This window comes from Dermacentor andersoni, chromosome 8, assembly GCF_023375885.2.
Source record: "Dermacentor andersoni chromosome 8, qqDerAnde1_hic_scaffold, whole genome shotgun sequence".
NCBI lineage: Eukaryota > Metazoa > Arthropoda > Arachnida > Ixodida > Ixodidae > Dermacentor > Dermacentor andersoni.
The window spans coordinates 16,337,545-16,350,937 of record NC_092821.1 but is presented as its reverse complement, the minus strand read 5'-3'; the positions used below and the strand labels follow the sequence as shown (position 1 = coordinate 16,350,937).

General features: G+C 47.4%; 2 protein-coding genes across 2 annotated transcripts in view; one reads left to right on the top strand and one right to left on the bottom strand.

The window, feature by feature from the left end:
* The first annotated feature begins 1,895 nt into the window (after positions 1-1,895).
* On the top strand, positions 1,896-12,239 carry Dim1 (thioredoxin-like protein Dim1). Its single transcript, XM_050174602.3, has 2 exons — positions 1,896-2,048; positions 10,394-12,239. Exons 1-2 carry the CDS (start codon positions 1,896-1,898, stop codon positions 10,667-10,669), a joined length of 429 nt encoding a protein of 142 aa, XP_050030559.1. The 3' UTR covers positions 10,670-12,239.
* The window catches only part of vito (nucleolar protein viriato), a 77,054-nt gene continuing 65,577 nt past the window's right edge, over positions 1,917-13,393 (bottom strand). Inside the window, exon 5 of the mRNA XM_055068324.2 lies at positions 1,917-2,005. Within this exon, the coding sequence (XP_054924299.1) occupies positions 1,975-2,005 (31 nt within the window). The 3' untranslated portion in view covers positions 1,917-1,974. The remainder of the gene's footprint in view (positions 2,006-13,393) is intronic.

Genomic DNA, 13,393 nt, shown 5'->3' with positions numbered 1-13,393 from the left:
GTCACTTCACATGTGATGAGTACCGTTACCAGGGCTGTGGGTAGAGATATGTTAATTATGTGTTTTGTGGTTTAGATTTAGTCTCAAACCATTTCATGGTGCATTCTTTGTTGCATTCTGTACAGAATAGGACACAGTTAATTGAGGTCGTGTAAATATGAACTATGAAACATCTGTCAATAGAATTGGAAATGTGTACTGAAGAGTAGTTCAGTTAGTGCGTGGCTGCATGCTGCATTGTTTGTGTGCTTTGCATAGATTACTATGGTCATGTATGCAGCCTCAGTGCACCAAGAAACCGTCCCATGTTTCCTGATGACACACACTCAATTTTTTAAGCGAAACGTGCAAGCTCTGACCACATGGCATGCTAGCACCTCATAGTGGTGAGATTGGCAACAGTGTGTGCAAATGCACAAAGCACCCTTTGTTGGGAGCATTGTGTGCCCTCCTGCTTGCATCATCTTGGCAGAGTGACCTGTGTGGACCTGCTTGCAAAAAGCTGGTGTGAGAATAGGAGCTGAATCAGGATGCACTTTGTGCCAGGGAATAAAGATCAAAAAGAAAAGAAATTCGTGGGTGTGTGCGAGGTGTATTGCCTTAAAAAGGAGGCGCAGTAGTGATGATGTGGTGTGATGAGGGCTCTTTGTAGCGGTGCACGATGGGGCCTCACAGATAGCGAAGGCGTGCACTCCTGAAGCATTCAAACTGCAGATTGTTTTGAGCACATGTGCACACTGTCACCAGTCTCGCCGCTTTTTGCTGTTACTAGGTGCAGACTTGCCAGCTAGTCGATGCTCTTGCCTTCCGATTTGAAATTTACTAGGGTGTACACATTTGGGTTTCACTATAGCTTCTTGTGGCTGTTGAGTTGATGAAAATTACTTGCGTTCACAAAGCTTCTCCAGTTCTAGCCAGGCCAGAGGAGGGAGAGGACCAGACTAGGAATTGCATAACTGCACCCTTTTTTGCAGATCTCCAACACATTCTGTCTGAAGCCAAAGGTTACGCTCTTCCATTTCATCAACCATGTCATGGGGGGGCACTAACACAAACTGCTTCCGCTAGGTGTCGCCTTCCATTTCCACAGATAGCAGCTACTTGCATGTGCACTAGGGGGCAGCATTTACAACACCTTGATGATTTCAGTAGAACTGATTTGCCATGTGGCCACTTATCATGCCGATTGCTTTCACAAACGGTGGGGACCCATAAGCTAGCATTAGAAAATGCTCTTGCATGTGAACTTTTACAAATATAGGCCTTGTTTTACACATGGCAGCGCCTTGGCTGGCACGACACATTGCGAGACCTGCCAACCTTAAAATTAGAGAAAAAATATGTGTGACTGTAGAAACTAAAAACTATTAAAATTGGGAGAAAAAATGTAAAAATTATTTGATTTTTCAATATGTTGACTGTTCAAGATTCGCAGACGTTGTGTAGGAATGCTGTGTGCAGCCACTCTGCTGCATGTGATTACAGTAGCAATGACTTGTGCTACAGACAAGCCTAAATGTTTATGAAGCTTATTAGTGAAATATTCATGTAACAGCTGATGAAGATTCAATTGCTGTAATACACTGGCTTTATCATTTCATGTCGCTGCCATTCCAGCAGGTCCATATAATCAATTGGTCCAGAAAGTTCGGCCATAACAAATCACTCGGCAATTGTATTTCAGCTGTCTTTAATTTGGTTTTGCCTTAAGCTATACACAAATGAAAAATCTTAAATTATTTTGTCAATGCGACAATCATAAAGATGTGCTAAAGATTGAGTCATTTTACGATAGAATTGCAAAGGTTGGTAGGTATGTATTATGAGATCGATGAGCACCGATATGCCTTTGTTTGCCCCCCCCCAGGAGCAAGAAGACGTGAGTAGGAGCAGCCATGTCGTACATGCTGCAGCATCTGCACAATGGCTGGCAGGTGGACCAGGCCATCCTGTCAGAGGAGGACCGGGTTGTGGTCATCCGCTTTGGGCACGACTGGGACCCCACCTGCATGAAGATGGACGAGGTTCTCTACTCCATAGTTGAGAAGGTGAATGCAGCATCTTGGCGTTGATGTAGAAAGGCTCAAGAGACCCATCATGATGCCGTCGCATTGCAGTGATGGGGAACAACCAAACACTGCCATAAAATACTGCCAAAAAAGGACCACTGGCATGGTATCCTTTGTTGCGTTATATGAAGGTCCGGGACCTCGAAAACATAGAAAAAAATTCTGACAGAACCCATGTTATGATGAATGTTGACGTTAATGTGATTAGCATTGAAGCAATGTGGCAACAGATCGTATTGCCACCACTGAAATTCATCACGTGTGCAGCCAGGCTTCTCTCTCGCACATTCCTCTGGACACAGTGCGGCATTTAAGCGGAGCTGCCGCAAAGTCTGCACGTTGCATGCGTCTAAATATGTACCCACACAAGATTGTCTGAATATCTGTGACGCAGGTTTAATTCTGCTAAGCACTAGAAAAAATTTAAAGGAAGCTTTTTTTCATTTTTTTTTTTTCAAGGCAGTATCATTAACAGTGTCAAACTAGAAAAGAAGTGTATTTATGTTTGTGAGTGTGTGTATAGCAACTTGTGGTCTGCTCTGAACTGCCCTCAGCTTCACTTTGCCGCTCGAAGAGGCAGAACTAGGTTGAGTGAGCTTTTTAAAATCACTTTGCTATGTGGTGATCACTGTTTTAATCATAGATCGGGGACCTCAGAGAGGTGTGACACGATGATAAAGCATTTCTCTTGCATTTACCGCTACATTGCCACTGAATTTTCTCATTGAAGAGCTGCACATACCCTGTGACCCAAGTTGGAATGAAGAGTGGCACATACCTGCGTTTCATACCTAGTGACTCAAGTTAGCTCGACGGTTGGTTTTGAACCTGCTTCCATCAGCATAGCAACCCGATGCTCTACCCATTATCAAATTATCAAGTCTACAGTGGTTAACAATCTTTCTTCACCCTCTTCCTATGTCACCTCTGGTATGCCACAAGGTAGTGTTCTTGGGCGACTACTATTTTTAATATGCATTAATTATCTTCCCGATAACTTATTATCCAGAGTGCAAAAGTTTGCAGACGACCGCATTATTTACTGCCCTATAACCAGCTCCAACGATCACCTCCTCCTCCAAAACGATCTTCAGCCAATTTTGGATCAGTGTAACGCTCGGTTAATGACTCTAAGTTCATCTATATGCAAAGTAATGTTTTTCACTCATAAACACTCAATCTCTAATTTCCCTTATCGCATGATAACCTGATTTTGTGAAGTTACCGTAAGCAGAACATGAGACTTGAAGAAAGGTACAACACGAAGCGGTTGTCTGCTTGTGTTGTAATTTTCTTCAAGTTTCATGTTTCGCTTGCGGCAACTTCCCAAAATCATGAATCGCCAACTGGCCTACACCCACACTCTGCTGTATAATAGCTTGGTTTTTCTAGCTGCTTCATACAAGTACTTAGGCATTAATCTCGTACCAAGCCTTTCCTGGACCCATCGCATTACTACCATATGTGCTGATGGTCTCCAATTCGGGCACCTTATCATAGCCTGATCAGCTTGTTATAATCAGTTCAGAATAGGACCACTAGGTTTATCTCACTCAACTAAACCTACAATTTAAGCATCTCGTAAATAAAACTTGATATTTCACTTCCGCCCTTAAGTACGCGTCATGATTTTGCACTCTTATCATTACTTCACAACTATGATCACAATCATGCAGCTAGAAAATCTTCACAGCGTCAAGTTGCACCTTGTGCATCTATGGGAACACTCATGCATTCAATTGATTGCCACTTCCTCATGCCATTCAGTTATAGAACGCTCTTCCTGATTTCATCGTCTCTGAAACAAATCCTGGTAAATTCCACCAACTCATAAGTTCCTATTCCTCTGCGTAACTTCGACAAAAGGCACAAAGTCTTTCCATCTTTCCTGTTTTTGCATTCTGTATGCTTTCTTGTTTTTATTTATGAGTTAATTCTTTTGCTTACTATCTATTCTTGTATTTTCTATCCTTGACGTTGGAGTGGCTACTTTTGTACATTGTCATTTTGTTTAAAAGACATGTATTTTGCGACAAGTTAAAACACACACAAAAGAAAGATACATAGAAGACAACACAGGCGGCACTTCCAACTGATTTAGTTTGGGAGGTGAACCAGGAATATATGTACACATACACGCATGCGCAGGCCATTCACGAACCTACATAATCAAGCGGTCGAACAATCTCATTTCTGATTTGTAGAGCAAGACAGATGTATCGCTAATGCAACTTGAACCTTTCTTTTTTATATAATAAGCTTCCATTAGCTCACATGCTGTTTGATTTCTGCTTCTACCAAGAATCTTAATCTCATGAAAATGTGGTTTGCACATGCAGGTCTTGCAGTGCGCTGGCAAATGTGCCACGTCATCTTTCATTAGATTTAGTTCGTGTTCCCTGGCTCGTTCATTTATGCAGCATCCAGTCTGTCCTCTCCTGTCTGTCTGCCACACTCAAGGGAAATTTCTTACACCACCCCCGTGGTGCATTTCCCTTAGGATGTGCGATGTTTCTTGCCACATCCTTGCGAACCGGTCTCCTCACAAGTGGTTCTCGAAAAGAGTCAAACCAGTTTGATGGGGGCAGAAAAGGCAATAGGTACGCCATAACAGCCTGCCATTTTCTTGAGGTTATGGGAGACCTTATGAACATAAGGAATCACTGCAGGTATTACGGTTCTGGCGCTTTCTTCCTCCCTTGTGGCACTGGTACTATGGCAAAGAAGTCCGACACGGCTGTGGACGGCACGATGGACGCGGACAAGAAGACTCAACAGCGTAGGCTTAGCCAGTCACACCAGGAACAGCGTCTAGCCCGAGCCCCACTTCAGTAGCATTGGCGATCCGGCTGCGGAGCTCTGCACGGCGCACTTCTTCTTCCTTACAACTTCCCCCCTCGCTGAAGACGGACCCGCACAGGAGGCCTAAGGCGTCGTGAGGACGAAGGGCTCGTGATACGGGTTGAGCCGATCTATGTGCACAGTTTCGCGGCCTCGGCGACGCAGGTCCGTAGGGGGCATCAGAGGTTCGATGACATAGTTCACCGGAGAAGTTTGCTGTAGAACCCGGTAGGGCCCACGGTATCGGGATACAAACTTGGAGGAGACACCTGGTGTCGAAGTAGGAGGCACCCACAACCAAATGAGGGCGTCAGGCGAAAACTGGTGGTGGGGGCGGCCGTCGTCATGACGAAATTTCTGTAGGGCTTGTTCTTGCGTTGTAAGGGAGCGAGCTAGTTGCCGACAATCTTCTGCATACCGGGCGGCTTCGGAAACAGGTGTACCCTCTGATAAGTCAAGACGGTAAGGAAGAATAGTGTCAATGGGAAATTATGGTTCGCGGCCATATAGAAGAAAGAAGGGAGAAAAGCCCGTCGTTGACTGGGGTGCCGTATTGTAGGCGTACGTGACACAGGGAAGGATGAGGTCCCAGTTGGTGTGGTTGGAGGCGACATACATCGAAAGCATGTCGCCAAGAGTTTGGTTAAAGTGTTCTGTCAATCCGTTTGTTTGCGGGTGATATGCGGTGGTACAGCGACGAATAATGCGGCATTCAGCGAGAAGTTCTTGAATGACATCGGCGAGAAAGACGCGGCCACGGTCGCTCAGGAGTTCGCGGGGAGCGCCGTGACGTAGAACGAAGCGTTGAAGGAGGAAGGAGGCAACGTCGCGGCTGGCAGAGCGGCCGTTTCTGCATACCTCGTGAGATGGTCTACAGCCACAATGACCCAGCGATTGCCAGCAGCTGTGTATGGCAGAGGCCCGTAGAGGTCTATCCCAACCCAGTCAAAGGGTTGCGAAGGGCATGGCAAAGGTTGCATTGGTCCAGAAGGGCGGCAAGGATCAGGCTTCCGGCGTTGACATTCTGTGCAAGAGCGAATGCAGTTTTGCACAAATGTGTACATACCACGCCAATAAAACCTATGACGTAGTCTGGTGTAGGTCTTGAAGAGACCAGCGTGTGCGTGGAAAGACCGGGGTCGACGTGGAAAGCGGCGCATACATCAGTGCGGAGCTGCCAAGGTATTACAAGCAGCCATTTGCGGCCTTCGGAACTGTAGTTACGGCGATAGACAATTCCGTCGCGGATGGCGAAGTGCGAAGCTGGTCGGCGTAACGCTCGGGATGGTGGGCGTGTAGGTGAATTAGAGATGTAATCTATCAAAGATGAAATCCAGGAGTCCTTGCGCTGCTCCAAAGCCATGTCGACAGAAGTGAATGGAAGTGGGTCGTCTAGGACGGACACACTGACAATGTCGGCGTGGACAGGCGAGCGCGAAAAAGCATCGGCATCGGCGTGCTTCTTGCCTGAGCAGTAGACAACCCGGATATCGTACTCTTGGAGCCTCAGTGCCCACTGGGCTAGGCGGCCGCAGGGATCCTTGAGAGACGACAACCAGCAAAGCGCATGGTGATCGGTAACGACATCGAAGGACCGGCCGTACAGGTATGGGCGAAATTTTGTGATGGCCCAGATGATCGCGAGACATTCTTTTTCCGTGACGGAATAGTTCGCTTCAGCTTTCGTCAGAGTGCGGCTCGTGTAAGCAACAACATATTCTTGGCAGCCAGGCTTTCGCTGAGCAAGTACAGTGCCAAGACCAACACCGCTAGCATCCGTATGGATTTCCGTGGGAGCAGTTGGATTGAAATGGCGCAGTATGGGTGGTGTTGTGAGCAGGCGACGTAGCGTTGCGAAGGCATCATTGCAAGTCGGGGACCACGCGGAAAGATTGGGGTCTCCCCGAAGAAGCTCTGTCAGAGGTGCCATAATCGAAGCAAAATTTTGAATAAAGCGGCGGAAGTACGACCAGAGGCCAATGAAACTGCGCAAGTCTTTTAGAGACGTTGGCCTCGGGAATTCTTTAACAGCACGGAGCTTAGCGGCATCAGGAAGAACGCCGTCCTTCGACACGACATGTCCGACAATGGTCAGCTTGCGTGCCCCAAAGTGACATTTTTTCAGATTTAGTTGGAGGCCAGCGTCACTGAGACAGCGTAAAACCTGCTCCAAGCGATGAAGGTGAGTAGGAAAATCTGGTGCGAACACTACTACATCATCCAAATAACACAAGCACGTGTTCCATTTGAGGCCTCAAAGAATAGTGTCCATCATCCGCTCAAAAGTCGCGGGCGCGTTGCAAAGTCCAAATGGCATTTCACGAAATTCGTATAAGCCATCTGGTGTGATGAAAGCAGTTTTAGGCTTATCTTCTGCAGCCATAGGCAACTGCCAATAACCAGAGCGTAGATCGAGGGAGGAAAAGAACTCTGCACCTTGTAAGCTGTCGAGGGCGTCGTCGATCCGCGGCAATGGATAAACATCCTTTCGGGTTATTTTGTTTAGGCGGCGGTAATCCACGCAAAAGCGGATCAAGCCATCCTTCTTTTTAACTAAAACAACTGGCGATGCCCATGGGCTGTCGGATGGTTCAATGACACCACGCTTTAGCATGTCGCCTACTTGCTCATCAAGGACACGTCGTTCTGTCGATGAGACGCGGTAGGGTCGCTGCCGTAGCGGTGAGTGAGAACCGGTGTCAATACGGTGACATACAGTGGTCGTTCGGCCCAGAGAAGTGCTATGACTGTCAAAAGCAGGGCGAAATTTCTCTAGGAGACAGAAAAGGTCATGGCGTTGCATGGGGCTTAAGGCGTTGTCGATGACCTGGCTGAAAACGTCTTCAGGCAATGCGGCAGGTGCGGGACTAGAGTAGAGCGTGTTGACCTCTGACGATCCAACAGGAAGTTCCGACGTGGTAATGGTGTCGTAAGGCTCCACAGTGCCGAGAGATTCACCGCGAAGCAACGCAATCGAAAATGGGAAGTGGCTGTGTATAGGAAGGTGAGTAGCACCAGCTTGAACGCTAAGCAGCGCAGTTGGGAGTGGTGAGAGGTGGCGGTGAACGAAAGCGGTCGAAGGCGTGAAGAGTACGGTAGAGTCGGAGTCAACGGAACAAGATACAGGTGCCAGAACGGATGCGTGCGGAGGTATATAGATGTCGTCAGTGAGGGACAACTTGGTGCAAGAAAGCGAAACGTCATCAGATATGGCATTGCCAAGCGAAGAGAAGGCAACTTCTGCACGGGAGCAGTCAATAACAGCTTGGTGATGGGAGAGAAAGTCCCAACCTAAAATAATATCGTGGGAACAGTGGGGAAGAACGACGAACTCGACTGTGTAGACCACTCCTTGAATTTCAAGTCTGGCGGTGCATGCAGCCACCGGCTGGACGTGCTGTGCTGTGGCTGTGCGGAGTAAAGGACCGAAGAAAGGCGTCGCGACTTTTCGTATTGAGCGGCATAGTTTTTCGGCAATTACAGATATGGCGGCACCTGTGTCAATGAGGGCAAGCACAGAGACACCTTCAACAGCGACATCAATAACGTTGGGCGGCGAAAGAAGAGGGCTTGAGCGTTGTGATGATGACGCAGTTCTTGCCTCGGGAACTGCGCCACTTAGTTTTCCGTGTCAGCGGTAGAGGGATGTCGACACATCGGGGAGAGCGAGCGACGACGAGGAGAAGGAGAATGGCGGTCAGAAACTGGGCGAAGGCTTGGGCGGGGAAGGGGTAAATCGCGGTCTGGAGCGTAAGACAAAGGATTGTCGTACTCGGCTGTGCGTGGGTCGTCACGTGGATGAACTGGATGGTGGCAGCACAGGCGTGCAACGTGTCCGGGAATACCGCACGAATAGCAGATGGGCCGATTGTCCGGTGTGCGCCAGGGGTTAATTACTCGATGGGCTAGAGGTCGTGGCGGCGTGGGGGTGAAAACAGGGCTAGGCATCGGAGGCGGAGCCCGGAAGGTCGGCGGTCGTGCGACGGCGTCGGCGTAAGTCAAAGGGGTGGTGAGTTGAGGCGCCCGTTCCAGAGGAAGGACCTCGGACACTTGCTCTTCTATAACATGTCGTAGGGTCGGACTAAGGGACAAACTTGAGTCCGGCGGGTTGGAGATTAGAGAGAGCTGGCGAGCTACTTCTTCCCGGACGAAAGCCTTGATCTGCGAGAGGAGGGTGGAATCTTGAATAGGGGAGGTCAAGCCGGACAACGATTCGTGATGAGGAACAGGACGGCGAGTGAGGATGCGTTGACGGCGGAGCTCGTCATAGCTTTGGCACAGTTCAATAACTTGTGCAACAGTAGAGGGGCTCTTTGAAATGAGCATCTGAAATGCGTCCTCGTCGATACCCTTCATCATATGCTTGATTTTATTGCCCTCAGTCATGGATGCATCGACGCGTTTACAGAGATCGATGACATCTTCGATGTAGCTGGTAAAGGTCTCACCAGGCTGCTGAGAGCGCGACTGCAGGCGCTGTTCGGCACGAAGCTTTTGAACAGCAGGGCGGCCGAAGACCTCGCTGAACTTTGTCTTGAACACCGTCCAGCTTGGGACTTCGCCTTCATGGTTCTGAAACCACAAGTGGGCAATTCCGGTGAGGTAAAAAGGGACGGTGGTCAGTTTCGTGATGTCATCCCATTTGTTGTTCAGACTGACGTGTTCGTATGATGAGAGCCAGTCATCAACGTCGTGGTCGCCAGTGCCGTTGAAGATGGGAGGGTCCCGCTGACGGAGTGTGCCGGGGCATACGGAGGACTGGGGAGCAGGTGGTGGTAAGCTCGTGGCGCTCGCGGTGGTCATGATGGCAGGGAGAGTCCGGCTGCGCGATTTAAGGATGACAGGAGACCCAGCAAACCTCCACCAATTATGGCAAAGAAGTCCGACACGGCTGTGGACGGCACGATGGACGCGGACAAGAAGACGCAACAGCGTAGGCTTAGCCAGTCACACCAGGAACAGCGTCTAGCCCGAGCCCCACTTCAGTAGCATTGGCGATCCGGCTGCGGAGCTCTGCACGGCGCACTTCTTCTTCCTTACAGTACCTTTAACCTTCTGAAAAGGATTTTGGTGACTGATGTCACCAACGAGTCGGGGAACCATGCTACTTTAAGTCGCTTCATCTGAACGAACGAGGTCTGCATCGTGTGTGTACACGACTTCCTGAGGGCAGACTCCAAGCAGAGCAGAGCAATTCTATACTTGACAATTTTGGGATGACAAGAATCATACGGCAGCTACCCTTTCTTGGCACATGGGAATCATTGCTAACAAGCTTGCAGTGGCTTTATCTTGCACCAGGTTATTTTAGCTTATCATTTTTGGTTTAACTTTAAAAGTGATGAAAGCCATTTTACACAGAGGTGGACATTGTCTGAAGAGGTTATTATGTAGAATAGACACTTAGTACTTCTAAGAATAAGTGCTTGCAGGAAACAACTTATTCGGTTGATGCTAATCAGTTGCTCATTGGCAACGTGCAGGTGAAGAACTTTGCTGCCCTCTACCTGGTGGACATCTCTGAGGTTCCGGACTTCAACAAGATGTACGAGTTGTACGACCCCTGCACAGTGATGTTCTTCTTCCGCAACAAGCACATCATGATCGACTTGGGCACAGGCAACAACAACAAGATCAACTGGGCTCTGGAGGACAAGCAGGAGATGATCGACATCATCGAGACTGTGTACCGAGGAGCCCGCAAGGGACGTGGCTTGGTCGTCTCGCCCAAGGACTACTCCACCAAGTACCGATACTGAGTGTGTGCTTTGTTTTGTGCCATCATTTTGTCATGGGAGCATGGCTGGTGACTCTTTCTACCATTGCCATTGACTGTCTACCATTGTCAAGCACCTTCCATCCTCCAGTGCTTGAACTCAATTCACCCGAGGACAACTTCTTCAGGTATCGCTGCCAGACTGTGCTTGTTTTGTGAGGGCTAGCCAAATTGGCTTTCTCTAGCCAGCTCTCTATAGTCATGTGATTTCTTCTCGCATTGTCATAGGTAAGTAAACTATAAATGGCGTTTACTTGTAAAAGAATCAAAACCTGGTCGGTATACATTCATCTTCAGAACAAAGCGCCACCGGACAGGGCCGAATATTTGTAAAAAGCGTCTGCTTTAGAACGTGCTGTGCCTGTAGGCACATTGTGCTTAAGGTGACGTTTGTTTGATTTGAATTCTGTTGATGTTGAGTTCAGGTGAAATCAGCTAAGGAGCCAAAGTTGCTGAGGAAGCTGTGATAACATATTTGTTGGTTGTGTCATGTGCTAGGGACAAACTGAGTTGATTTGGTTGTTAAAGTTGGCAGAAGAAAGTTGCATATATGGTGGAAATGCATACCACAAGAGTGCAGATGTACATGAGCTTTGTTCATTGTGCATCACTCCATTCAGCTGTTGGTTGTGTGCACCAATTCAGCCTTGGCATTTCTTTTTGTTCCGCACTTCGATGTATAGTAACTCAGCATAACTTGTTCTTGGACGAATTGGTTAATGTTTCATTAAGCCGCTGTAGCGCAGAATAGGACAAAGGACAGAGAACCAGACACCATGGGCGCTACACTTACTACTGATTTATTTTTTTGCCTCAGCCAAGCAGGAAGAATGTGAAGTAATGCATATGCATACAGGTTCAACACAGCAAAGAGAAAGAGTTGAATCTCACTTCCAAATAGACAGATTTGCTGATGCAATCCATGAGTCTTTTTTATGATATGGAAAGCCTCCAAAGTGCAGGAGTTTATTTGCTTTTGCCCAAAATTCTGCAATGACAAGCAGGAAATCATGATCACCATCAAAGATGCTGCCTGCTTGTCTGGAACAGTTAACTGCTTCAGCGGTACTTCATGTTACAGTTTTTGTCATATTAGAGTCTTGAAAAATGGCCCATGTGCCCCTTTCTTTTAAAACTGTAGCCAAGTTTTCATCTGGTCCAAGGGCAGATAAGGAAGATCCAGTTAAAGAGGTTCTCTCTCTGTGCTGCTTATTATTTAAGATGTAGTTTTTGTGCCTTTTTATTGGTTTCTTGTACTTGCAAACAGCTGATGGTCTGGTTATGTTTGGTTAATTTAAAGTGATGAGTTTTCTACATCAAACACAGTTTCAATCATTTTAATGTTTAGAAATGTATAAGCGAGCTGAAGGAGGCAAAATGGCTGTGTTTTTGCCAATACGTAGGTGATGTGTTTATGACATCACAGAAAAACATTGCATTTGTTATTAAGTCAGTGTAAAACACCGTTACTGAAACTGTGGCATTACAGAAATTGTACACAAAACCATGCATGTTCAGCTGCATTATAACTGTAAATAAAACCATTCAGAATGCATATTGACTCTGCTTCATTTTATGAGAACAGAAATGGAAAAGCAAGAAAATGTCTCTTGTTACGTCTTAACATGGCCAGAGGCGTTAGACGTTTGCCACGAGGCAACCCCTGCCCATCCATCAGCGCCTAGCAAGAAGTCAACGCAGCGTTGACACCGACTGCTGACGGGCCCCACAAAAGACACCCACCCCCACCACTACCTGGCAGCCTGAACTAGTGATGAACAGGGCCAACGTCAAATGCTACTGAAGCCTAGCATCAACTGTGGATTCCCAGGTCCCCTATTCAGTGCTTCGGGTGAGCGGGGGCTGTGGCGCATTGCGATAGCATGGGTATGGTATCACAGCCGATTCAACGATTGTGATTGGCTGTGATTACAGTCCCCAGATTTCCCAGTGAACTCGCCTAGGGAAGACAATGGTATTAAAAGCAGAGACTTTTCGTGCAGTGGGGCCGCTGTGTCCTGATGTGAACTTGGACATTTAACATACTCCTGCATGGAGTGGGCTTCCGTAACTGGAGTCGTGTAGCAAATGTCAAATAAACCTTTTTCCCTTCATTCCTACTACTGGATGTATTCGTTGATGGGCTTGGTGGATTCCTTGCCCTAACGCCACCTCGAGCTGCAACACTCTACAATATGAGAACCTTGTTCTGAACGTGGAAGAATTCCAATGAAGATAGAATTGGCTGTTGTTTTCATTGAGAAAGTCGATTTAGTCGTCACACCACAGCTGTGGGAAGCAAAACAGAAGTCTTTCTGTTCTTCAACTTACCATTGGCAGGCCGTGCCATCTCGTCACCGCTCCTTTCCTGCTAATGAGTTTTACCTGGAGCAATTTTTCACACTTCTTCAGTACTTGATTACCGCAACTCAACTGTACAACATAGAACCTTACATTACCTGTTCTATGAATGCTGCATGACAGAGTATCATGGACATTCGACATCCATGGTGGACTGCAGTAGTGTTATGATGTAAACTACCAGGAATCTGATCATGCATTGAATATCGTAATGATACATTGTCATGCATACTGTGAACAGTCGTGCACTTTGGCAAGAACACGTCACATGATTATCTCGCACACTCTGCCACCTAGGAGAGCACAACTTGATTCAATCAACCAGTTAAGCTGTTATTTTGTTTTT

Coding starts and splice junctions, on each gene's coding strand:
- Dim1 (XM_050174602.3), top strand. CDS start 1,896: ATGTCGTACATGCTGCAGCATCTGCACAATGGCTGGCAGGTGGACCAG. Junction 2,049..10,393: donor TCTACTCCATAGTTGAGAAG/GTGAATGCAGCA, acceptor GGCAACGTGCAG/GTGAAGAACTTTGCTGCCCT.